The sequence below is a fragment of the Rousettus aegyptiacus genome, unplaced genomic scaffold (assembly GCF_014176215.1).
Source record: "Rousettus aegyptiacus isolate mRouAeg1 unplaced genomic scaffold, mRouAeg1.p scaffold_m13_p_7, whole genome shotgun sequence".
Lineage (NCBI taxonomy): Eukaryota > Metazoa > Chordata > Mammalia > Chiroptera > Pteropodidae > Rousettus > Rousettus aegyptiacus.
Genome location: NW_023416310.1, coordinates 12332379 through 12357786, shown reverse-complemented (window position 1 = coordinate 12357786; position 25408 = coordinate 12332379). Strand labels below are relative to the sequence as shown.

Here is a 25408-nt window from a genome sequence, read left to right as displayed (position 1 = left end):
GACTGACGGTTCAAAATAACCCTAAGAAGAGTCAAAGTTCCTCCTACCGTGTCGCTCTTACTCCCTCGTACCTCCCCCCTCGGCCCCCCGAATACTTTTTCTTGATTAGCAGAGAAAGGGGGTAGAGACACAGATACTGCCCAGGAACTTAAACTCAGTGAGCCCTGCCCCGACCCCAATGCAGCCTGAGGTCTTAGCTGCTGTGGGCTGGTGGGTCAGGATCTGCTGAGGATCTGGGGTACCCAGGAGGCCCCTAACGCCCCTCCCAGCCCTGGGTATAGGAGTCTCTGACCACGAAGGAAGTACACACCTGGATTGTCGCTCTCCCTCATTTGTTTGGAGGGCGGCTCATCAGTGTCCCAGGGTGTGGACTGATTGATGGGCGTCTGCCCCCACCGGATGCTGGTCGTGAGTCCCTGGGACTGACTGTCCGCTTTGGAGATGCCGGGGGCCTGGGGAGAAGCAGAGCAGGAGGGTGAGCACAGCCTGGGAAAGAGCGTCCCCTGAGCGGTCTTTCCGCCTGAGCTGTGGGGCCAGAGGCGCAGCCCCGGCTCCGTTCCCAGTCCCACGGGAAAATCGCGGGGCATTTGGGCACGGTAGTAGCAGCTGTGACTTCTGCTCAGCTCCCCCTCCCAGAAGCTCCCAACCCAGTGCCTCTGTGGCCACCATCTGTGGCCGAGTGGCACCTGAGCAATCGCAAAGGAAAGGAAGTTCTGTGCTGTGAGATGCGAAGCTTCCCCAGCCCCTGGGTCCTTAATACTCTGTAGTGACATTTACGGGCGTGTGCGGAGCTCCAGCCCAGGCTCGGTGCCCCTGTGTGCCCGGCCCTTTGACACACGAGAGAACGAGTCCCAGAGCTCCACCGTCAGGCCCCAGCCCGCCCTCACACCGGCCTCCGAGGCCCCCGAAGTCCCACTCCATGGGAGAGGCATGGGGAGGGTAGGCACTGAGGCCCATGACAGGACAGCACCAATGCTGCCACCAGGGCCAGCAGGCACGGAACGCCTTCCCGAGGACCCTCGGCTCGGGAAGGAGGCCGGCTCTCTGCTCCAGGATTTCACTCTCCAACTTATACATTTAGCTGAATGGGAAAATGAACCTCAGGGTACAAACAAGCATTAGGACAGCAGTGGTCTCCCTGAGCCACATCCTAACCATGGAGTACTATACAGTCATTAAAAATCATGTTTGCTAAGAATTCTCAATGAGATGGCAAAATGCTTACACTATAATGTCAAAAAAAAAAAAAAAAAGCAAGACCTAAAATGACTCAACTACAACATCACCGTGTAAAACAGGATACGCAGGAGGGAAAAGACTAAAATATTATCAGGGATGTCATTCTCAGGGAACTTTTATTATCCTGTCGACACTTTTCTGTATTTGCCAAGTTTTCTAGTATGGCCATGACCATTATTGTAATTACAATGATAATACTCCTCCTTCCCAAGTCCACACAGCATGTTGGCGGGCCCGGGCCTGGGGTATCTGGGGCGGACGCGGGTGTCGGTCTCAGCAGGGATGGTTTTGGAGGAGTGACTGTGGCTCCCAGCAATGCAGCCGGAGCCCAGCCGGTTTTGGGGCGAAAGGTTAAGTGGGGTGGGGGGCAGAGACGGCTGCCCACTGGGAACAGTCACGAAGTCCAAAGGAGCACCAAGGGGGCACCTGCAGGCCTCTCTTAGGTGAGGGCCGTGGTCCTCGTGGTCCTCGTGACTTCTGATGGAAGCTGACGCAGTCACCTGGCTGGTGAGGGGCGGGGAGGGGAGGCGGGCGGTGGAAGGGCAGCGCCCCCTACTGGGCCTGTCTGACCAGCGAGACTCTCTTGGTCCCACACGGGGCTGACTGGGGGGCAGAAGTGGGGAGGGCAGATGTTTCCTACAGGGGCGGTCGACATGGAGAGCCTGCAGCGGGCCCTGCCGGGAGCGGCGGGGGCTGCATCCCATCAGGACTGTGGGCTGCACGGAGCTGATCGCATTAGGCTGCACTTTATCTCTGGGTTGCATTTCACATGCTTCGCGTCTGAGAACAGAGCAGGAAACAAAGGAAAAGAGTGACTCTCCCAGGGAAAGTACAGTTCGACAGACAAGCTTCCTTATGAGAAGCCCCTGCCCCATTTCCGTCTATAGGACGGATGGGAGCTTGGGGTGGGTAAGGGGGCTGGGATTGAGCCCCACTCACCAAGAGGACGATAGCGTGGCTTCTACAGCGTTCTCTAAATGCATAGCTTTCCAGCATGTCCTGTCTGCAGCCCCTCTGTATTCCCAGATTCTTGGGGTGCTTGGTGGGGGGCGGCTTCTGAGGCACAGAGGTTGCTTCTTTGTACTCAGAGGAGTCAGGGTGGGGGAGATCCTGTGCATTGTCTCATTCAGGGCTCTCTGGGGGTGAAGTTTGAAGGTGGAGACCCCAGCCTCCCCACCAGTACCCTACTTCCTGGCAAGAAACCTGGTCTGCCAGTAGGGGGCGCTGCAGCCCCTCTCTGCTGCCCCCAGTTCCTGGAGGCCTCCCAGGCCGGAAGCCGGTTTGATTCTCTGGGTCCTACCAGTAGCACTTCTGCCCTGCCCCAGCCTGGAACCTTGACGGGGTGCGGGGGGGGGGGGGGGGGGGGGCGGGGGGTGCTCCGGGAGCTCAGAGGCCCTGGGCCTGGCCCCCAGAACAGGCACTGCCACCCCCGGAGGCGGCCGGGGTCGCCTCCTTGGGAGCGGGTCACCAAATTCAGGAGTTCTCATTTTCGGTCTACATTGGGGAGTTTCTGAACTTGAAAAACAGCACACTTTCCCCAAGGGTTCAGGCCCCTGGTTCCAAAACAGTACAGCCAGCGCGGTGGCTTGTGCCTCTGCTGGTTACCTGGTTTGTTCAGTAAATAAACACTGGGGCCCTGCTCTGTGCCTGGCCCTGCCCAAGTCTGTCGTCGAGGGGCTGCTCTCAGCTGCCTATGCAAACTGTGACTGAGTTAGACTCCAGTCTAACTGGGGGTACAGGGGGCTCTGGAGCCCTGCTGGGTGTGGCTGCAACAGGCCTGCTGCCTGGCTGCGCCTTTCATGAATATTGCAAGCAAGTTCTTACGCACAAAAAATTTGTTCTGCTGTGAGAAGAAAAAGTCTTTTTTTTTTTTTCCTTTAGGAAAGATAAATAAGGCCACTCGTATTCTACTCAGCACTAGCAGCTGCTGAAGCTATGAGCAACTCGCAGTTCAGGAATTTTTATTTATTTTATTAGAATAATGACATGAACATTCCATCCTTGACTCCCTCCAGAAGAAACACGGACGTGGGTTGTGATTTGCCCTTTGCCCAGGCGCCTGGGTGCCCAGGTGGAGGAAGAATGCCTGGTGATGTGAGTCAGCCCGGCCTGGCGGGAGGGAAGGAGAAGCTCCGGGTCCAAGGTAAACACACAGCCCTGGGTTCTGGGGGCTTCTGGGGCACTGTGTGGGGCCACGGCTCCAGTTCTGACCCTGGCTCCCGCTTAGCCTTTCCCCTGTGGTTCAGAGGCCCAGAGGTCCCAGACGCTTCCAAGGCTCTCTGGGCCACCCCCAGCCTGAACGTTGGCCTCCCGGAGTTCTGTTTCTCGCCCTGCACACAAGAATGCTGCAGAAACCGACCAAGAGGACACTCAGGCTGGAGGAGGAAGGCAGGGCTGGGGGACCCTCCCCTCGCCCACTGCCACTGCCACCGTCTGGGACATCAGGGAAGCCACCCAGACGTTTGGCCTTTCCCCAGCGTTCCGGGCCATGCTTCTGCTCCTGTGACATGATGGCACTTGGCAGAAAGAGGCAGATGAGGGGAGCCCTCCTCCTGCCTGGCGCCAAGAAGTGGCCCTATCTGCCCATCATCCCGCCTGAGCAGGCTTCTTTCTGCTTCCCTTTAATGATATGCTAATGGGATGCATCATTAACGCAGCAGCTTTTAAACCCTGAGCTCTTGTAAATTTTCAAAGGTCACACTTTTACGGTGGCTGACAGCATCCTGCTTCTTTCAGCGACTGAAGAACACTAAAGACCCTGATCCTTAATGGATGAAACTCTCTGCGAGGTGGCAGCATGGGCTGAAGCGCCTGCTGGTTGGGGGGCTGGGAACCTCCACCCTGCAACAAGCCTCCCAGGGTCCCGGGGTTGTGCTCTACCAGCTTGGGGAGAACCAGGTACACGTCACCCACAGAGCTGCACCGGGGGCCTGGTGCATGTTGGGGAAGTTGTGCAGGGCCAGGCAGAGGGAGTGAGGGAGGCCGACATTGCTAGGAGGCAAGGCCCTCTTCCTCCCACGGAGCACCATTCGCTCACCAGGCTGCACACCCATGAACCTGCGACAGCCCACAGGGGCTGCTTTTTGCTAATTTGTCCGCCCAGAAAGAGCACCTTTTTCTACTTGGCACGAAGGTGCCATGGAGGCCGGTAGCATCCGGGCGGTCAGGGAGGGTTTGAAAGATGGAGGGATGAGAACCACCACAGGGAACAGAACCGCGGTGCTGTGACACTACACCAGCTCCAGGCCTAGGCTTTGAAGAGGACTCGCAGCCTCGGCCTCTGTCTCTCAGACCCTCCAGACCAGACCAGCGATCAGACGGACACCGCCGAGCGACACCGTGGCGCTCAGGTGGTCCAGCCAAGCCCTCTCCGTGTCTGTGCCCAAATGGGTGAAACGTTATAAAGTGTCGTTTAAAGCCACTAAAAAGGACACCATCTACCGCGCATACTGCAAACCGGCAAAAGATCAAAAATCGTTCGTGTGCCGCTCTTGACATATAAATACAACAGTTTTATATGCATCCCTTTGTGTTCCGCAGAGGCTCGGAGGCAGCGTAACTATAGCAAGGACTATAATTACATAAACGCGAAAGCTAAAGTTAATGCGGCCTCTCCCCAAGCGCGCTCCAGCTGGGTGGTGGGTGGGAAGTGGCCTTGGATGAAGACTGAAAAGCCACAGGGAAGAAGGCATCAGCGGTGGGTGACCTGGGGTAGACTGCACCCTTAGCTTGATTGGCAGCTTGTTTGTTCCCTCACGATTCCTGTCATTTCCGCCTAATCTGTGAAAGAGAAGCTTTGGTGTGACAGCTCCCCCATGGGCACTAGCTCCTGAGTCCGAGGACCCCTTTTGATGAGGACTGCTGATGTGGCCTGAGCCCTGCAGTGGACGCTTGGCGTCTTTTTTGACTGAAGGCGGAAGCCAGAAAGGGTGCTCTGCCAGCTTCCCTTGCAGCTAGAGAGCACAGGCGGGTGCCCCGCCGCTCAGACGCACTTGGTGAGATTTCGCTGTGGAAGTTGGGCATCATGAAGAAGCCAGCACAGCCCCGAGTCCATGCTCCGCAGAGGTTGGTGGGAGAGGGACAAGGATTTCGGGAGCATGCAGATGGTGGAGGCTCTGGGCTCGGCGTCGGTGGCGAATGCTATCATTTCCTTTTTCTTCTTCTTCTGGAGAGTTCTCAGGCCTCCTCTGAGAAAGCAAGCGCGGTTCCCACACAGTGCCTAGCCGAAGTGGATATGCTTAGGCGCCTCCGGGCCCTGGGGGATCACGTCACAGTGGCTGCCGGCTTCAGGACTGAGCACGGCTGGGCAGGCCACTCCCTGCAGAGTGGACACGGCACTTCCTTTTCAGTATCCCCGCCACCGTAAGGCACTGGGGTCTTCACAGTGTCTAATCCACCTGTGTGGACTGATAGAGGCCAGTTTTTGGTCAACTGACTCAGACTGGTGCATTGGGGTCCAGCGTGGGAACCTCCCAGGGTCTCTCGCGCTACGAAGGTGGAGCCCTAGGAGGGCACTTCTTAACTTAAAGGAATGGCATTCAAATGGTAGAAATTCAGGCTTAGGGAAGAGCTATTTTGGTGTCTGGGTTTTTTAGATCATAGCATCTGGGTTTATACACCTGGGTTGGCAGGTTATCAACGAGAGCCCTGATTCCAAGGTCACACGGGTAGAGAACCCACCAGCTCTGTTACAGGGGCTCACCACCCTGAGTGCACATGAGCATCTGGGGGTGTTGTTAAGAACGCATGTTTCTGACCACGCCCCCTGCCCAGAGCTTCTGATTCAGTAGGTCTGGGGTGGGGGACTCCAAAATGTGGCTCTTTAACAAGCCGACCATGTGATGCAGGTGGTCCGTGGACCTCGCTCTGGGGAGCAATGATGGTCTTGACATTCAAGCTCTCAGGCCCCTGCGCCTGGAATGGGGGCGGGTATCGTGGGGCTGAAGCTGCTGGGCAGGTCCTTACTGGGGCAGCTTTTTGGGTCTTGCTCATGGGGCTCATAGGCGCCAGCCACCTCCACGGACTCCTGTTCCCAGCCTAGGTCTCAAGGGGTCAGATGGACATGCTGACAGACACCAAAGCTGTAAACCTGTGGCCTCCGGGAAGAGCAAATGACAGTTATGGGTCTCTCAGTTCTCATTTCATGATTGCTACCGAACTACAAACGAGAGAATAATCGCAGCTAAATCCCCACTCGGGGCTGGGGGAGGCTCGCCGGAGCCCCCCGCCTGCCCTCATTAACGAGGCTGCCCTCTCTGGCCCCCTGGCCCCAGGCTGGCGCCCTCGGCCTCCCCTTCGGAGCAGCGCCATGATGTGCTCTGGAGCCCGATGAAATTTCTAATAATACTAACCAATGATGTGTTAAATTGAGACACTTCTGGCTCGCATGCCGGAAACTGCATGATGGTTTAAAGGACCAGTGCTTACCTTTCTCTATCAATTTGCTGCTAAATTACTGCTTTCGGAGCAACTTACAGAAAAGTAATTCTTTATTTAAATTTTAATTTCAATCTTGTCATTTTAAATATATATTCAGATTCCAATCATATTACAGAATATGATGATGTCTTTGGAGGGCAAGTATTCCTGCTAGGAGCCTGGGTGGGGGCGGAGGATGTGGTGTGGGAGGTGCGGGGGAGCCCAGGGAGGAAGGGGTTACCCCAGGGGACAGACAGCTTGGTGAGGGCAGCCCCGTGTTGGGGAGGGAGATAGAACCACAGAGGCCAGTGATCGCTCTCCGATCTGGCCCTGCGACCCCAGGCTTCCTGTTCTGCCCCGAGGGTCACCTGCAAACACTTGGAGTTGAACCCTCCAACCACTTCCTGTGCTGTCTCTCTCACTGGATCACTACGAGGACCCAGGAAGACCCAACCAAAAATGGAGACCAGGCACAGACGAGATGGGCTGCCTGGCCGGCCGCCGCCATAATGGCTCACATTTATTGAGCACCCCTACATGCCAGGCAAGGGCATGGCGCGACTTCCTTCCGTGAGGAGTTCTGTGCGCCCACCTTCGTTTTACGGATGAGCTGAGCGTACTAAGGCTCGGAGAAGTACAGTAACAGATAGAACACGCCAGACATGGGACTCGGACCCAGGTCTGCTCTGCCCTAAGCGGTGCCCTGGGATGGCCAGAGTGGTCACCTCTCTCCAGCCCACTCCCACTGCGGTGGACGCCCCATAAACACGCTTAGTCACATCAAGGCCGTGTCCGCACGACCCTGCCTGGGTGACAACACTTGGTGTCTCTCCTCTGGTGCCGAAGGAGTGCCAGCTGCGGCTTCCCCTTCTCCTACAATGCCCCACCCACCTGGGCTTCTCGCTCTGATTCTGACAGCATGCCGGGGCCAGGGAGCCAGACCCACCCGGCTCCCATGATCTCCCCCAATCCTCGGATCTGCTAGAGGCCAGGCCGCCCCTGACATGTTCCCCCAAGCCCTGCCAGGGCGGTCTGGGCCCGCTTCAGTGCGGCCGGTTCTTCGGTCTCAGACCAGTGCAGCAGGGGCCTCCACCTCCACCGCCTCCAAAGCTGGCGCACGGCAGGGCCCACCCTTCACGTCCCCTCTCTCTTCAGCACTCTGCTCCCTCTCCCCCTCCCCTCCCATCAGCCCCTTCCCCTTGGTTCTCTAACCTGGGGACTGAGAAAAACCGTCGCCCCGCTTCGCCTGCCGTTCCAGCACCCACCTGCCTTCTCCCCTTCCTTCCCGGTCTCCCCTGCCTGCCGCGGGCTCAGGACACCCGCTGTTTGGCTCCTGTTACCCTTCGGCCTTCGCCCTTTGACTCTTCTCACCCTGCACTTCAGGGACACCATCCCCTTGAAAGGAACAGTTACCCCCTGACGCCAGATCCAGTAGTGTGTCCCCATCCTCTTTCTCTGGTCCTTACCTTCTCGAAACTCCCTTCCCTTCGGTTTCTGTGACGATGCTTTTCCTGGTTTTCTCCCTCTTCCCGGCTGCTTCTCTGAGCTGTTCACGGGCTTCTCTGCCAGCTCTGCCACGTGGACGTGCCCCAGGGCTTATGCCAGGCCCCCCGCCCCCTCTTCCCAGGTCCTTTGGAGCCCTATCTTCTTTCATATTATTTTTCCGAAATGAAACATCTGTGCCGTCGCCATTGTCTTTGATAGGACCCAGCTTCCTATAGTATTCTGCAAGTATATTTGCTTTCCCGTTTTCTAACATCAAAGTCTATACCTCAGAGACATTTTCGCTGGAAGTTCAGCACAGATGGCTCCGCTCGCAAATGTAAAGCAACCACCGCGGCTGGGCCTGCTTTTTGCGCGGTGCTCTCTCGCGCGTGCCCTGGCCAGGGCCCCGGCCCCTTCCTCCAGACCCCCTCCCAGTGTATGGGCCTTTTGGACAAAAGAAACGATAAATCTGGCCGAAGCTTCGACTCAAAGCTTTCAACTTTCCTCTAACAACTTTCAACGGAAAACTTCTTAGTCCCATTTCCAAGTAACTTTTCATCCATTACAAAACCCACAAAATTTTCAAAGGGGCTTTGAAATAAGATCACCTAGCAAAAAAAAAAAAAAAAAAAAAAAAAAAAATCACAAACGAGAGTCTTTGAAAAGGAAGAGGCCCTTTCCTGTGCTTGGGCTCCCTCTGATTGCTGTTCCCCTTTCATTCTGCCGAAAGGGGCAGGGCCGGCTTGGCCCTCAGCAGACATCTATGATGTGGGCGAGCGAGAGGCCCGGACGGACAGTCACAGACGGGGACGAGGAGGACAACGAGCGGCACCTGCTCGCAGAGCTGGGGTGGGCCCTTCGTCGCCCCCCTCACGGCTCCCCCGGCAGCCGTGGGCCTTACAACCTGCCCGGCCCGCCCAGAGGCCCCGTCCCCTGCCTGTCCCCTGCTCACCTGGGTGTTTGTCACAACACGGCCTCCCTCTGGACCATGACGACCCATCTTCATTCTCGAGGCCGAAGTGGGCGGGAAGGGAGGCATGGCAGAGCAGGCCTTTGATGGGACATTTCCCAAACGCTGGCCCTGCAGGCGGTGACTCTGGGACCACCCCTCGACCTCCCAGCCTCAGAGCCTGTGACATGCCCGTCCTCCCCGGGGTCAACTCTAAACGCACAGACACACATGAGACGACGGCCATTTTTGGGAGCCTTTGTAATTTTCAGATTTGAAATCCTCCGTGAATCTGGTGAGGAAAAGTCCTCTGTGCAGAGCGGCTGAGCTAAGAGTTGGCATGGGGACACATGCGGGCTCCGTACACACCAAGTGATGCTCCAGACCTGGCCCTCAGGTGCCTGGACTCTGAGTGCCCAATGATCATTTTAAACCAAGTGACCAAACCATCCTAGAGATGGTCCCTCACCACCCTGGGGGACCCAGCAGGCTCTTTAGAATGCCTTGGTCAGGCTGGCCCGGCCCCTCTGCCCCTCCAGGCTCTCTCAGGCCCGCCCTAGAGGGCATTCTAGGATTAACTAAGCCATCCTTGGGTGCAGGACCCATCAGAGCCAGAAAGAACCCCAAGACTGAGCCTTGCTGATTGTCTACACTCCCTCGGGGTTCCTTCTTCAACAAACACCTGACACCCCTATTAAAGCCCTGCCACAATCCACCTTCTGTGACCCCGACAGAGCTTCCCTCATTCTTATCCCAGACAAAGGCTCGCAGGCGCGAGGGACCACTTCTGAAGCCTCTGCCGTGGGACTCCCACCACCGCCTCCGAGCGGGAAGCCAGCTGAGAGCTCGACTCTCGTGCCCAGCAAGGCGGCCCTGACACAGACATCTTCGGCGACCTCATTAGAGGCCTAACAAGAGGCAGGATTGTGGCAGGGTCACCCCAAGGTCGGGCAGGACAAAGAAACAAACAACGCAGCACAAATGTCCCTGTGAGGCGGCTCCTCAGACGGGGGCGGCACAGCTGAAGGAGCTAAAACGGTTTTACTGCAGGGACTTCAAGACTCTCCGGAGCGAGTCCACTCCCGAGTGTGCATCTCAGGGCTGGAGGCTGGATTCCGACACACGAAGGGGCTGCGGGCTCCGGAACGGGCCGGAGCTGCAGGGGAACCTTCCAGAAAGAGGCCACCAAGAGGAGCTCAGTTTACATCTCCCCAGCTCCCCGGCGCCCCCTCTCTGCTGGGGCTCGCCACCGACCTGATGGAGAGGCGCGTCCTGGGGCCACAGTCCAGCCAAGCCCCCTTAGCTCAGAATCAAGGTGGTCCTAGTGATTTTTTTTTTTTTTTTTAAGGGAAAAGGCATCCTTCCGCAGCAGCCCGTCTCGTCAGGCTTCGGAGACCTCGCTGCGGCAGACGGGGTCTATCGAAACTCACTGGAGGTCCAGGTGCAGGAGGGAGAGTGGTACGATTCTGAAGAGGGGGCGGAGGGGGGGAGGAGGACACAGGAAGCAGCCCCCTTGGGCAGGTCAACAGACAGACTTGTCTTCCTCGGCAGTGACATCGGAGGAGAAGCGGGGCTCTGGGTGACCGGAGCAGTGTAAGGCTCTGCCTTGGTCTACAAGGGGACGGGGCAGCCATTGTACCGACTGCTGGGGCTGTGGGGCCTGGTCCCGCATGGAGAGGCTGGGCGAGGGCCCGCAAGGCCTTCTGCCTGTGGCTGCTCACCGTGGAGCCCTGACTCAGGGCTAGGGGACCCCGATGAACACCCAGCAGCGGCGGCTCAGACCACCTGAGCCACAGCTTCCTTCCCTTTGCCTCTATGCAACGCCGCCCGGCTACCACAGGGGCCCGTCGCATCATTCATTCATTCATTCATTCATTCATTCATACCACACTTATTGAGAGGCTACCCTGTGCTGGAGATACTACAATGAATAGTTTCTGGTCTAGGGGAGCACACACGCTAATGGAAGAATCATCATCACGGTTATAACAGCTAACACTTATTGAGCCATTAGATCTGCCGGTTTATAACCCTCAAGACCCAGGAGCTTTTTGAAGCCAAGTTCTGCGTATCCATCTCCATTCCCCACAGTCTTAGTCACCTCGGCTGCCATAACAAAATGCTGTGGACTGGGTGACGTAACGCCAGAGATGATCAGAGTTCCGGAGCCTGGAAGTCTGAGCTCAGGGGGCCAGCATGGTCGGGTTCTGGCGAGAGCTCGTCCTGGCTGGCAGACGGCTGCCTTCTTGCTGTGTCCTCACATGACAGAAAGTTCTAGCCTCTTTCTCTCCTATAGTTCTATCATGGGGGCCCCATCCCTGTGACCTCACCTAACCCTGATCCCAAAGGACTCATCTCTGAGTACTATCACAATGGGGCTAGGGATTCGACATATAAGTTTGGGTGGGGGACGTGATTCGGCCCACTGCGCCCACATAGCATGCACGCAGTGGGTCCTCAGAAAATCCTTGCCGCATCGAGTGGAAATCTATCTGCCTGCTGTTTTTCTGCTCCACTTTGTCCGCCGGATCTCGGAGAAGGGGCGTTTAATGGCGCGACACCCACAGGCCTAACATGTGGCTGCTCCTCCCACCAGCCCGAGCTCTAATTTTCTACTTGCTTTTTTTCCTCTCACGACGTAATCTCCATGATCTCCAGTCTTTCCCGAATGCTGTTGAAAGGCTTGTTGTATTTATCTCCGGAGAATCTGCCGTGCCCCTGTGCAATTTTCCATTGTCATGGTTCATTTTAATTTCCTCTAAGGCTGTTGGCTACTCTCGTGTTCAGAAATAGCTTGTTCCACTTAATACATGCGCTTAAATAAGCGGACGCGAGAAGTTTCCTTGGCTTGCTGCTCAACGTCACAGTAAGGGCAGTGAGTTGCCTGCCCTGCCTCGGGTGCTTAGGCTGAGCACAGGCCTGGTGGCTTCCGGGAAGGGGAAGCTGGGATTGCAAGGCACAGGGCAGGGCAGGACCCAGGAGCTTCTGCTGGAAACCCAGCTGGCCTGGGTGGCCACACGTCGCGTCCTCTGGTTGATAGCACACAGGTCTCCTGAAGTGCTTCCCTTTCCATCATGATCAAAGCTCTGGCCCGGCAGGCGAAAGGTCTGGGTTCGAATTCTGCTCCACCTCTACCTTGCCTGTGGCCTTGCACAAGTCATTTTCCCTCTCGCAGCCCCTGCTTCTTCTTCACCTAGAAAACGGGTGCAATCATTCTTCAAAAGACTGATTTCGGTGAGGAGTGAAAACCCCTTGCTTCTAGGGCCTAGCACAGAAACCGGGCCAGGACGAGGCTCGGCGAATGGCAGAGATTATTACTCTGAGGGGATCCAAGAATGCAGGAAGGACGCCATGCCCAAGGCAGAATTTTTCTTCGATGTCAGTTCTTTCCGGGTTGCTGGGGCCAGAGAATCCCCCGCGGGCAGTGATTATCAAGGAAGGACGGAGGAGAGGCGAGCAGGCTGGATCCACACTCACCCACCACGTCTCTGGGAAGCCTAGCTGTTTGGCCATGACACCAAAGCCAGGGCACCACAGGCTCTGGTGGCAGCTGGTCTGAGCTGCAGGTCAAGGCCGGAGAGCTGTGTTGGGCTTCAAGACCCAGATAGCCAGGGGCAGAGTTGCAGGGCACCCTTCCTGGGCTTAAATAACAACAATTAGGAGCCAAGAGTCTAAGGTGACTGGTGGATGGGAATAGGAAGAAGGAGGCAAGAGGCAGTGACTCAAAACTCCTGATGGAATGACAGCTAAAGGCTTCTGTTTGATTGGCCCAGCAAGCCGATTCCTACTCTGTGGTGCTTGGCAGGACATTGAAGCCTCCTGGTCCTACAGGAAACCCCTCGGCTTAGCTCTGGGGTGCAGGCGGGGGTGAGCAGTCCAGGCAGTACAATATTCTGGGTCATAAGTGCCCCGGAGAGGGATGTTCTAAGCTGCCATGTGCAGCTCGCCCTCAATACCAAGGGCGCCTCATAAGAATTACCTCTGGGGGCTATAAATACCCCCGAAAAAGCCCACAGCACCAACACGACCCCTTACATCGCTCGGGTGGCGTCAATTTACCGATTCACTTGAAGTTACAAATGCAAGTCAAGAGCAGAGAAGGGAGGGACCCTCCAAATCGCGACGGCGGTCGCGGCCCGCCCGCAGCTCCCTCCTTCTGCATCTGTCTCCTCCTGAATACAAGCCTCCAACCACCCACACAGCCCTGCCACCTGACAACATGCGCGTTCACACAGGCGCACGAGTGTGCACACACAAGCACTCGCCTACTTACACAGCACGCCCACAGCCGTGCCTTCACGCCCCTGCACAAACCCGCACGGCCCCTCCTGCCTGGGCTGCAGGGGCGGCCCCAGCCCCTCCCGGGCAGGGGACGCTGGCAAACAGCCCTGCCTGCCTCACAGACTCTGTTTTTCCTCCAATGGCTCCGAAACACTGAGTCCCCCATGGCTACTTGGAGCTTCCCTCCCAGACACTTTTTCCTAAACCTGCTTCCAATCTGACTCATTTCGGTTTTAAAACAAGAAAACATCAACAAACACGATGGAGGGAAACAGATGGTAACAATTACAGAAAGCAGAGCCGTTCTCCCTACAAGGGCGTGCAAACATATTGTCCCCAGACAGCGCACCGTCTCCCGGCCACTACCGCGTAACCTGGGCGCAAGACTTGCAAGGCCCGACGCCACTGTCCGAGAGACAGGCCAGCACTGGACGGACAGCTGGGGCTTCAAAGGCCTCAGGGCAGGCCATCCGGAACCTGGCAACACCCAGTTCTGCAGGGAGGGAAGGACAGGCTTTCCAGCACGTTCTAGTCTACCTCACTCCCTCTGGCGCCCATCCGAGGTCCAAGATCTGGGTGGGACGGCAGCCTCCCCTGCACACTGGGACCACTGTGACTGGCACCCACCGTCTCCTCACGTCGCTGTGCAGCAGCCTGTCTCGCCCGCCCGGCTTCCAGCACCTGAGGGCAAGAGGGTTTCTCACTGCAGGCAGCGGCTGGAGCCACAATGCCTGGTTCAAATCTCAGGCCTGCCGCTTACGATTGAGGTGAGCTGGGGCCCGCTGACGGACCTCTCTGTGTCATTATTTCCTCACCCCTCAAGAGAGATCATTCTAGAACCTACACATGGGATTACGAATTAATATGTGCAAGGGACTTAGCGCTGCGCCTGGCGCACCTGGGTGCTATATGGGGAAGCCGTCTTATTATTTCCCACGCAGAGAGCTGCTTCTCGTCTGGCACTCCGTCAGCTTCGGGAAAGGCCTGCCAGGAGGAGGCAGGCCGTAGGCTGTGCCCTGAAGGACAGACGGGGCATTCCAGGCAGGAGAAGCCACGCACAGGCATTAAGGCTGAGAAGACAGGCCCGGATGTTGGCCCGGGGAGTCTGAGGGTCTGGGAGCAGACGGCCAGGTCCAGGGTCCTGCGATGGAGGTTGCTGCGCTCCACCTCCTGGGACCCACCCTTTGTCCTTTGTGGTTGGAAGAGGACGAGGACTCTGCCCTCTGGCAGATGAGGTTGGTAGAGGAACAGGCAAGGAAACGGATGCCACCCAGAGAGACCAGAGGGGGCACCTCCTTCAGCAAAGTGGGTCCAGGAAAGCTGCCTGGAGGAGGCGGCTAAGTCCTGTGTGAAAGGAAGAGGGGTCTGGGGCTGAAAGTAGGGGTGGTGCGCATTCTGGGCACAAGAAACATGACGTCTTTGAGCATCCGAGCAGCAGGGCGTCCAAAGTGAGGGATCTGAGTCAGTACCGAAGTGCCCCAGGCAAAGATTTAAGGTCTCAGCTCCAGTTTCCCCACCTGCACAATGAGAATTACAGTCCCCTCCCTCCCGGGCCTGCGGGCTGTGCAGGTCAGGACGTCTATCAGAGGTGCCTGGCTGACTGCTAGCACACCGAGGTGCCCCCCGCAGGGCTGCTGTGACCCTGCCTTTTGGACAGACACTGCCTGCATCCCGTTCTTAGACACATTCACACGTACGAGCTCTCGCGCGCCGTGAACACTTGCCGGCACACCAGGGACCCCAGCTGTCCTCACACCGCGATGGACCGAATGTGTGTGTCCCCCGGAATTCATGTGTTGAATTCCTACCCCCATGGGATGGTAGTGGGAGGTGTGGCCTACGGGGGGGGGATTAGGTCATGAGCGTGGGGAGAGCTCGTGTCCCCTCTCCGCTCTCCGCCACGAAGGAAGAGAAGCCGGCAGTCTGCAACCTGGATGAGAGCTCTCACCACGATCAGCCGGCACACTGATCTCAGCCTCCCCGCCCTCGGAACGGGGAGAGATTAATTTCTGTTGTTTATAAACCACCCAGGACATGGCACTTTGTTAAGGCAGCCTGAGCTGAGACACCTGTACCTTCCAAGTTCACGAACTAGGGTACAAGGGGCACCAGTCGGCACGTCCTGTATATCCCAAATCTCCCGCTTTGCTTATAGCTGATTCTCTCTCCTACCTCCCGGACTCTGCTGAGCCTCTAGCCTCTGGGGGTGCGCGGTGGACGCCCCTATTTCAGGGCCCTGGATAAGGCGGCTTGCGTTTACGCACCACAGGGTGCCGTCATTCTGGGCTCCTCGTGAGCGTCAGGCAGACGCGGGCTGCGGAAGCTCCAGGACGAAGGGGAGGAGGGAGCATTTTATTTTATCCCTCCGCGCCCCTGCCCCCCAAGGCCTGTTCCTTGCAAATGTGTATCAGGCAGCTTGTCTGGTGAGCACTTCCAAAGTGGAGGGGGGTGACTTTGTGCTACATACTATTTTGCAGCCCCTTCTAAGTCAGAACATATTGACATCCCCTCTGCTTCTCTTGCGGAGGGGTGGGCCGGGGGGCTCAGCATCTTCAAGTTCTTTCAGTCTGCCCATTTCCAAGCCTGGAGCAGCCTGTCCTGTTAGCAGCAGGGACCAGCACAGTCCTTCGAGATGCTCCAGACACCCCCCCACTGCAGTTTCTTCCTCCGCCCGCAGCCATGCCACCCCCGAGCTCTCCTGGGAGGGCCGGCCGCAGGCTGGGAGTTGAGAGGCCGGGGCTCTGGGTGACCTGGACAAGACCCTTCTCCCCATTTGAAAATGGGCACTTGGAAAATAGCAGTTGGTCTTAGCTGTCTCTGCAGTGGAAATGTGTGCCTGGAGCTGCCGGGCTCAGCACCAATTAAAACAACGTCCCACTGGCTCCCTGAACGCTGGTTCTGTGATGGGCACCTGGCTCCCTGCGCACGCCTGTTCTCATCATCCACGGCATGTGATGGCCTCGGTTTATCCATCCATCTCTGTGGGCTCGGCTGTCTCTCTGTAAGCGTTGGTGTTTCTTAGGATTCTGTAATGTTCTTCTCATGCCTGCCTCTCCCATACCCGGAGCATCCCTGCTCATGTTTCTGGACTTAATCTGCTAAATCTTCACCCCTTTTAAATTCCAGGCCCTGCAGATTCCAATGCCTGCCGGTACCTCTTCTTGGATAGTCTTCCTGCACGTCAAACTTGGGGCGTCCTCCTCTGGATTCCCGATCTCTCCCCGCACCTAGCCCAGATCTGCTCCCTACCTGTAGGCTCTGCCCCGGAGCTGGCTCCATCACCCGCTGTTACCAAGGCAGAAACGGGGCTGGGGACTCGGCTTTAGCAGCCCCTCTCCCTCCGCCAGCCCCAGCAGCCTTGCTGACGCTCTCCTCAGTATTTCTCTAGCAGCCCTGCCCACCCTGTCCCCTTACCCTTGACTTCCACCTGGCCTCCTTGTCATCTGTAGGGTCCACTCTAATCGGTTCTTTGTGTTGTGGCCAGGTATTTTCCTAAGATGTAAATATGACCACGTCACTCTTCCCTCTAAAACCCTCCAGTCCCATAGTCTAAGGGGGTCAAGTCCAAACTCCTTGACGTGGCTCCCAAAGCCCCGCTAGCCTCCTGGGCACCAGCTCCCATCACTCTGGGCCTGGCACTTCATCCTTGTAGGGCACCTCTTCACCTCTCCCAAGTGTGGGCTCCGCTTCACCAAGGCTCGCTCCATCTTACCCGTGAAGACTTAGCTCAGGCATCACCTCCTCAGAAGAACCTCCCCGGGACCGTCCCACCCCCCGGCCCGGCCACGTGCACTGCCTCTGGGCCTCCAGCACATCCCACGGGGACAGAGCCCTGTGTGTGCTAATGGATCGTAATTCCTCTTTGGTCACCTGTCTCCCATAGGGCCTGGCACATAGTCCAGCGAGTCCTCACTTAATGACGTCGATAGGTTCTGCGACTTTAAGCAAAAGAACGCATAGCGAAACCAATTTTACACAGACTAATTGATACAAACAAGAGTTAAGTTCCTACGGTATCCCATCAACATGATAATTTAGCAACGTGGAATGAAATGACGTCGTCGAGGCCCTGCTGTAGCTGCTTAGGAGCAAGCCGAGCCTTCGCAGGGCAGCTCGTCCACGGGCGGGCGGGGGTGGTCGGGGCTTAGCGCAGCGGCTGGCTTCACCGAGGCCCCAGAAGTGCATCCGCCTCTCTCTCCTTGGTATGATTCCAGGGCAAAGCGAACTCGAGTCCTTTCTAATCAAGCTGTCAATGGGGAGTCCTGACACCGGCATTGATTTTTTGCCAGAAGGGAGGAGGCTTCCCTTCTTCATCCTGTGTCCTGGCAGTCGGGTCATATTTTCAGAGCATATCTCTTCTGTCATCGCAGGCCGTGGCCGTCCTCTGGGCCACCGGGACCGCGGTTTCTAGAATCAGCATCAGTGCTCCCGCCACTGGGATGCCTAGATTTCTAGAGGAGTCGTACATGAGGGGACCCCACTTTCCTAATCCACTTCTTCCCATCTTCCAGTCACTTTGAGGCCCCAGATCCTTCTGAGAGCATCTAGTGATTTCAAAATCCCCCACTGGCCCAGGACAGGACGGGGCACTCAACACTGCAGGAGACGGGAGCCCACGCTCTCAGCACATCTGGACATGCCTTTCGCATTTACAGCCTCCCCCGGAGTGCTCTTTGCTGGCCTAACTGGAACTTAAAAATGTCGGCACAAGTGCCACCTCTTCCAGAGAGACTTCCCTGACCACTCCCTATGCGCACGTCTGGGCTGTGTCTTCCTTCTCTGTGCTCTGCTGGGGCTCAGGGCTGACTTGGATCATGGAGCTGCTTCCTTCTCTAGCCTGAGAATTCCCCAAGGGCCCGGGAACAGACATAGTTGGCATAATAAGTATTTGTCGAATGAAAGAGGGAGAGTACAAGTGAAATTGTGACTTCATGTGGGTTCTCCTGGGGTTTCCCCAGTTAAAATACCCCAGTGGGTCACTCAGGCTCATTTTTATACCATTTTCATGGATGAAATGCTGTTATTTGCCAAGATCCTAAAATTATGTGTCATCTTATGGGTGTAGATATATCCAGTGAAAAGCACTGATAGTCTAAAAAGAAATAACAAAATTCTATTGATTGCTAACTCTATTAAGCACAGACTTAAACGCTTTACTATGTAATTGACTCCACTCATAACAAGGTCCAGAGGCGAGCCTTGCAGAGGTTCCTTGCTCAAAGTTATACAGCTCACAACACGGAGCTGAGATACAAAGCTGGATCCGATTAGAAACCTGTACGCTTAACCACTGAGCTACAAAGCCTAGGATTATTGTTATTCTTGGTAATAGTGTCTAGGTGGGCAATAGGATCTGTACCAACTAGAGCCCCCATCTGATATGTACCCCAGAAACAAACCCCCCAGAAGCTAACCCCTGGGTCCACACAATGCCAGGGGATACCCAGTCTCTCAGGCAGGAACCTCAGCTCCTCTTGGTTCTAGGGTCTGTGCCTGCAACCCCTCCTCGCTCATCCCGCCAGCCTCAGGAGCCTGTCGCCTGGGCAGAAACAGAGGCTGTGCTGGTGAGAAGGAGTCGGGACCTCTCTGTGGCTGGGAGCCACCTGGAGAGACGCAGCTAGAGAGAGGAAAGCTGCCAGAGGCTGTGAGAGGGTTTCCTGTTTTCCCACCAAAGCAGTCCTGAGGGTGTGGGAGGGACTCTTGCAAGGACCTGGGTTTCAAGCACAGTAAAAGGGTGCTGCAGTACTCAGATAATGCTAGGTTTTACTTCCGGGAGCTCAGCAGGACCACAGGGCTAGGCCTGCTGCTGGAGGCCCAGGCCAGGCTGGGAGTGGAGCTGAACCTGGGTATTGGGTCCTTCGCTCTTTGAAGGCGCAATCTGGGTGGGAGGGGCCAGGAGGCACCAGGTGAGAGAGGCTAGAGCTATGTACACGTCCCTCTCCCTTGAGTCACCCCCTCCAAGTTTCCATTCACACAGTTCATAGCCTCTGATTTTCTCAGCAGAGAGGTGTGGCCAGAGAGCTTTCTGGAGCAACTGGCCTCATTCTGAACACTTTGGGGATTCAGGGACCCTTTTTTTCTCATTGAGGACACACCTGATCTGGTCAAATTATAAATTCAAAGAAGATTTTAATATTTCAGTCCCTGCCTTACTGATGTCATCCGTATGAGAAACAGAACCAATAGAATGTATCTATATAGATAAAGAATTTATTATAAGGAATTTGCCCATGTGATTATGGCAGCTGAGAAGTCCCCGTGCTTGGAGTTGGCAAGCCAGAGACCCAGGAGGACCAGTGGTGTAAGTTTGAGTTCTAGAGCTGGCAGACTCGAGTTTCAGTTCGAGTCCAAATACAAGAAAAAAAAAACCAATGTTCCAGCTCAGACAGCCAGGCAGGAAGATCTCCTGTTTACTCGTGGGACGTTCAGCCTTTTCATTTTATTCAGGCCCTCAAATGATTAGATGAGGCCCACCCACATCAAGGATGGCAAACTTCTGTACTCGTTCCACAGATTCAAATGTCAATCACATCCAGAAACACTCTCACGAACACACCCAGAGTCATGTTTGACCAAACACCTGGCCACCCCTTGTCCCAGTCAATCTGACACATAAAATCAACCATCGTGCCATGTATAACAGCTTTCACAATTATATCATCCCGTTGCGATTTTTATATAAATCTGTGTTCTGGGTAGCGACAGTCCAAGCAGGGAAAAAAAAAAAAGTGAAGCCAAAGCAATGAGAACACTCAACAGGGCTCGAGAATTCTTTGCGTGACGACAGAACTTTTCCTCTGGCTCTCCCTTCCGAATAAATACTGCCCACTCCCAGGAGAGTCAGGGGCTGCCTCTTCCCCACCGACCCCCCGCCCCCCTTCCCCCCAGCAAATAAAAGAAATAGCCTTGCTCCCCAGCCACATCTGCCCCTCCAGCTCAGCCTGTGCTCCGCCGGATGCTCCCACTGTAAAGGGCAGTGTCTGCATGCTTCTCTCACCCTTGGGGACCTCTCCTGGCCCAGCCTTCCCAAGTGGCTGCTTCATTGCATTACCCACAACATCAAAAATGTTCCACTGGAGGTTTCAAGATTCCTAAAAAATAGATTCAAAACACTTTAATACTCTCTGAAGAAGCCGCGTATCACAGAAAACGCTGTAACCTTTGGTATTGCTGATATTATCCAGCCCCAGGGCCGATGGGGAAGGTAACAGCAGCCAATTCTTATTCTGCATGGCTGCTGCTGGAGGTGTGTCGTAGCCCGTTTACCTGCCGCTTCACCTCTTAAGAAAGGCGCCTGCTGAATTTCCGAGGGTTTGCCTAATGCCCTGCAATATAACCTGACAAAGAGTCACAGTCCTTGAAGGCAATATTTTCCAAGAGGCAGCCTTCCCCCATTAACACGGCACCCTGAAAATAACACTGGCCGTGTCTGCAGCAATAACAAGTCCTGCATGGAATGCATTTTTCTTCTTTCTTTTTTCCCTATCACAGAGCCACGAGCATGGAGCTGAGGCTGAGCCCTGCGGAGGCCAGCTGGAAGGAGGGAAAGTTCAATGCATTGTGCCTGTGAGCGTCACAATGACTAGAAGCCAGTGAGAAACTCCCTTCTCCCCTAAGGACAGAGGACAGGTGTGCGGTGGACATGAGGTCCACCCAGGCCTCCCTGCCAAGTAACTCCCTTGAGGGTCTGTGGCAGGTGGAGCTGGGAAATCAGATGCTTGGACGTGCCAGGTTGTTTACCCTCGTTTCTTTCTGAAGGTTAATGTTATGGGCAATCAAAGCAAGTTGAGAAGAGGAGGAAAAAGGTAGACAAATGGAAACTTTTCAGACCAGAGAAAGGCTTCGTTTACCTTCGGGAGATAAGAGTGTGTTCGCATTTTCCCAAGAAGAGTTCTAGTCGAGCCGCAAACTGTGCTGGGCAGACGGACACTCAGTGACGTGGTCACAGCTCTCACCCAGAGAGGACACTCAGAGATGGGAAGCGGAAGCCCACCATGGGTGCTCCCCTGTGGTCCTCCCTTTGCTTTGAAGCCAGAAAGGCATCAGCCTGTGGGGGTGCCCTAGGAAGCTCCCCATGGCCTGGCTGCCCGCCTTGGTCTGCGTGTGGCTCCATCGTGAGCGACACTGGGGACAGAGTCAGAGCCGCCCAGATCGGGGACGAACCACGGGACCGCCTCTCACGTGCTGTGTCCTCGGGCAGCGCTCCAAACCCGTTTCCTGATCTATAAAAGGTTCACGCAGTGGGCGAGAGCGATGGACGCCCAGGGCCTGGCACAGAGCCCGCCCCTTCGAACCGACAGCCTTCACTATTCTCCTTATTTCAGAAAAAAGTCTTTGTGAATTATTTTGCTTGTGTATTGAAACTTTGTTTCTTCTTAATAAAATCTTGATTTAAGAAATGGCCTGAACGAACCTCTAGTTTCTTTATTTGGCGGGACAGGGCGTGTGGTGAGGACGATGTTCAGACACCTAGCAAATCTCTCATGCCATGTTTTCTTTTTCCTCCTTTCGTCTTTCCCTCCCTCCTGGATTTAAGATAGGTGAGTTCAGGTAAAACGAGAGTTACGAGGCTCCCCCGGCCTTGGTAGTCTTCTCGTCACGGAATGAGGAGTAAGATGAAACCAGGCTGGGGACGTACAATTCTGTGGGGCTCACTAGAAGAATAGAAGGCAGGGCAGAAAGAAACGGGGACCACTTCCCTGGGGGTACCTAGGCGGAGGGTCAGCGGGGGAGCCTGCTGGGCTGCAGAGAGCCGGGTGACCTGGGGACATGCTGTCACGTGGGGGGCGTGGCAGGAGCAGGCCTGGCTCATTGGACAGGAGCAGAGATGTCCACATCCCTGGCCTGACCCACAGGCCCAGCAATGTCCTTCTCATCAGCCCCAAGGTGACCGACACTGGGATCCTCCGCTAGGAGAAAATGAGGCCATCAGGCCTGGAAGAACAGAAGCCACAGTGGACCCGGTTCCCAAAAGAGAAGCAGAGGCCCGTCCTGCTGGCCCTGAGCAGGGGCGGAATGTTTGCTGACAAGGGACAGAAATGAGCAGTGGCTCGTGCTGAATGAGGGGGCGGTGACGTCTCTCCGCTAAAGGCCGGTGCAGCCGAACCAGCCTGACGGGGCTGCTTCGTTTTAATCTAAAACCCTCGGTACCAGCCACGTTCCTGCAGTGACCCCAACAGGCGTGTAATCATGCGGCTGCAAATGCGAAGCGTGCAGGGGCCTGCGGGTGTGAAGCCACTTAGACTGGAATAATGGGTTTTCTCCGCGGCGCTGGGGGAGCTGGGCGGGCAGGCTCTCGCCGGGTGCAGCGTCAGCAAAGCTCCTCACCGCCCGGTGCTGCCTGGGTGCTGGGCCCTGGAGCCCATGGCTTCCTTCCCGGCACGACGCCCCTTTCCACAAGGTCACTCTCGAGTAGCCTGCTGTACAGAGAGGGCCCTGGACACGTGGGCTCTCAGCCTCGGGCCATGAACGAGGCCTTCTCTGAGAGCGTGCTGACCTCGGTGAGCTCTGCAAACTCCCAAGGGCTCTGAAATCAAAGGCAGGATTGGGGGAGGGGGAGGTACCTGGAAGGGGCGGGATGCTGAAGACCTATTAGCTGCAAACACGAAGGATGGAGAAAAGTACTTTGACTTTTCTGCTAATTTCTTTAAGGCACGGCAGGACACCAAACCGCGCTCCGAAGCAACCCGCCTGGTGTTAGAGACACTGTGCGAAGCCCACAGACTCAGAAGAGCTGGGACTGGCACTCCGAAGCCGTGTGCACCCAGAGGGCTTTGCAAAGCACCAAAAGACCCTCTCAGCAGTCGTAGGGACTGGGTGCTCTGGGGTGTGCAGCACACTGTGGGTGTCAGGTGACCTGGGTGCGGCTCCTGCAGCTTCCCTGGGGATCCCGACTGATTAGTTTCTGAACCTTGGTCTTTCCAACTCATTCAGATGGCGATGAGACAGGGGGTGGGGAAGTCCATTGGTTCTCAGAGGCCGTGGCTCAGCAGGCCCAGTGAGCAGAGGGAGGAGGCACCCCTCCGCTACCCATGTGCATCCCTGCGCTTGTATTTCTGAGCCTTGGGAGGAAGGGCTTTGTGGGCCGGGAGAAGGCCGACCTGCGGGTGAGAGCTCTCTGCTGAGCCCTGAGGGACTGTCTGATGTATTTGTCACACCAACACCCATCAGCTCAGCCCACCCCTTCCTACCTGAGTGAGTGACAGACCTGCCATTGCCAAGTCACTGCATGTAGGAGTTGGGATTTTGAGCCCTGAAATCCAGCAGGGATCTGGGTTCAAAGCTAAACAGGAGTCTGGTTCACATCTGCCACTCGGATCAGTGGTGTCGTCTCAAGCCCGTTTTTTTTTTTTTTTAATTACTTTGGGTCTCGGTTTCTTCACCTATACAATGGAGGTAACAAACACGACCTCATAGGTTCCGTTCGAAGATGACACCAAGTAAGCACGTGGAGTGCTTACCGCGGGACCCGGCACAGAGTATGAGCTCATGAAATCCTTGCCGTTGTTATTATCATCACTTTCACAGGATCTCTCAAGCCCTCCCGTTTCTCCTTTCCCCACTGCTATTAGCAATCGATATCTAGGCCACGATCATCGTGAATTTCTACCTCTGGCTCCACACAATGCCGCCAGAGAGAACGTTCTGATGTGCGATATTCCAATACTGCCTTCGGCGGCTCCCCGCCGCCCTCAGGAAGCAGTCTAGCTTGACCTCTCCAGCTCATGTCCGATTGCCGCCTCCCAGTCAGGGGATCGAACTACTCACAGTCCTCCAAAGTAGCAAGCTCTCTTCCATCACTAGGCCTCTCCAGGGAACTTTCTTTTTTCTTCCACTGGCCCCCCCTTTCACCTGCCCATCTCCAACTCATGGGATAGGTCTCGGCGTAGACGAAACACCCGTGCAGCTCGCAGTCTTTGCCGGCTGTCAAATCTCGTCGCGACAGGCATGCGCCTGTCTGTAACCATTCCCAGGCCTAGAGAGTGGGGACCTTTCTGGTTACCACCGCGCCCCCCACAGCTAGTCATTGCCCAGCATAGAAGAGACACTTAATATATATTTGTCAAACGGACGAGTGACTGATTGATATCAAGGGAACGCATTAATAGAATCAGACAAAATAGAGCCCTGCAACCAACCTCAATTTCCAGTGGAAGAATCTTCTGGAACCAGCTCTCATAAGAACCTCTTTTCAATTACCCTATTCTTGCGCTGAGCGCAAGGCTCACTAAAATCTCGTATTTTGTTTCCTAATTGTTTATCTGCACCTTAATCACACAGTAGTTTTATTGTTATTGCTAGCATTATCATTATTATTAATGGTGATAAATAAAACAGAGCACAGAAGTATTTCCAGAAAAAAAAAAAACAATTGCGAGATGTAGAATTTTTAATTAATATGAGTTGGGGTTTGTATCGAGTGTTTCGTGGGAGAATGGATGATCCTCGGCGCCTCCCCCAACAGGTTTGGTATCTAAATGCTCCATACTGTAATTTCCATCCTGCGGGGCCCACAGCACTTAGAAAATCATCAGTTCTCCAGTTATCTGGTTCTTATCGGCATCACTTTCTTCAAATGGATGCATTTCAATTAAAGGAAGAATGTACTGGAGTACATCTGAGGTGTGTATTTTGTGAATTATAGCTTTAACTTTGAATAAACACAAAACAACAAACATTTTCTGAGCTCCTATGATATCCCAGGCATTGAAGATAAGACAAAGAGGAAGAGGCTGGGCCCTCCCTCCAGGGAGACCGAAGGCTTGCTGGGCAAGGAGAATGTACACAAAACCGAAATGTTCAGTTGTGATTTGGGGCACCGGGCGAGAGGTCTCACAGGGTGTATGGAAGTTCCTGGCACGGACGATAAGCCGGAGATGTGTTTACGAGGAAACAAAATAAAAGACTAGACTTCACAAGCGGATACTGCCATTTATATGTTTACAGACACAGAGTTACTCCCTTCTGTATGTGGTAACGTCTTCCAAAATTATTTCTGGGCATGGCGTTTTCCTCCCTCATCATACCAGGAATGGA

General features: G+C 55.4%; 1 protein-coding gene across 3 annotated transcripts in view; it reads right to left on the bottom strand.

The window, feature by feature from the left end:
• KLHL29 (kelch like family member 29) overlaps positions 1–25408 on the bottom strand; it is a 267976-nt gene that overhangs the window by 55284 nt on the left and 187284 nt on the right. For 2 of the 3 annotated variants that reach the window (XM_016121718.2, XM_016121719.2), the window contains one exon: positions 311–452. In XM_016121718.2, the coding sequence (XP_015977204.1) occupies positions 311–452 (142 nt within the window). Of the gene's footprint in view, positions 1–310; positions 2518–25408 lie in introns of those variants that run through there. The other variant, XM_016121717.2, reaches the window with a different exon arrangement.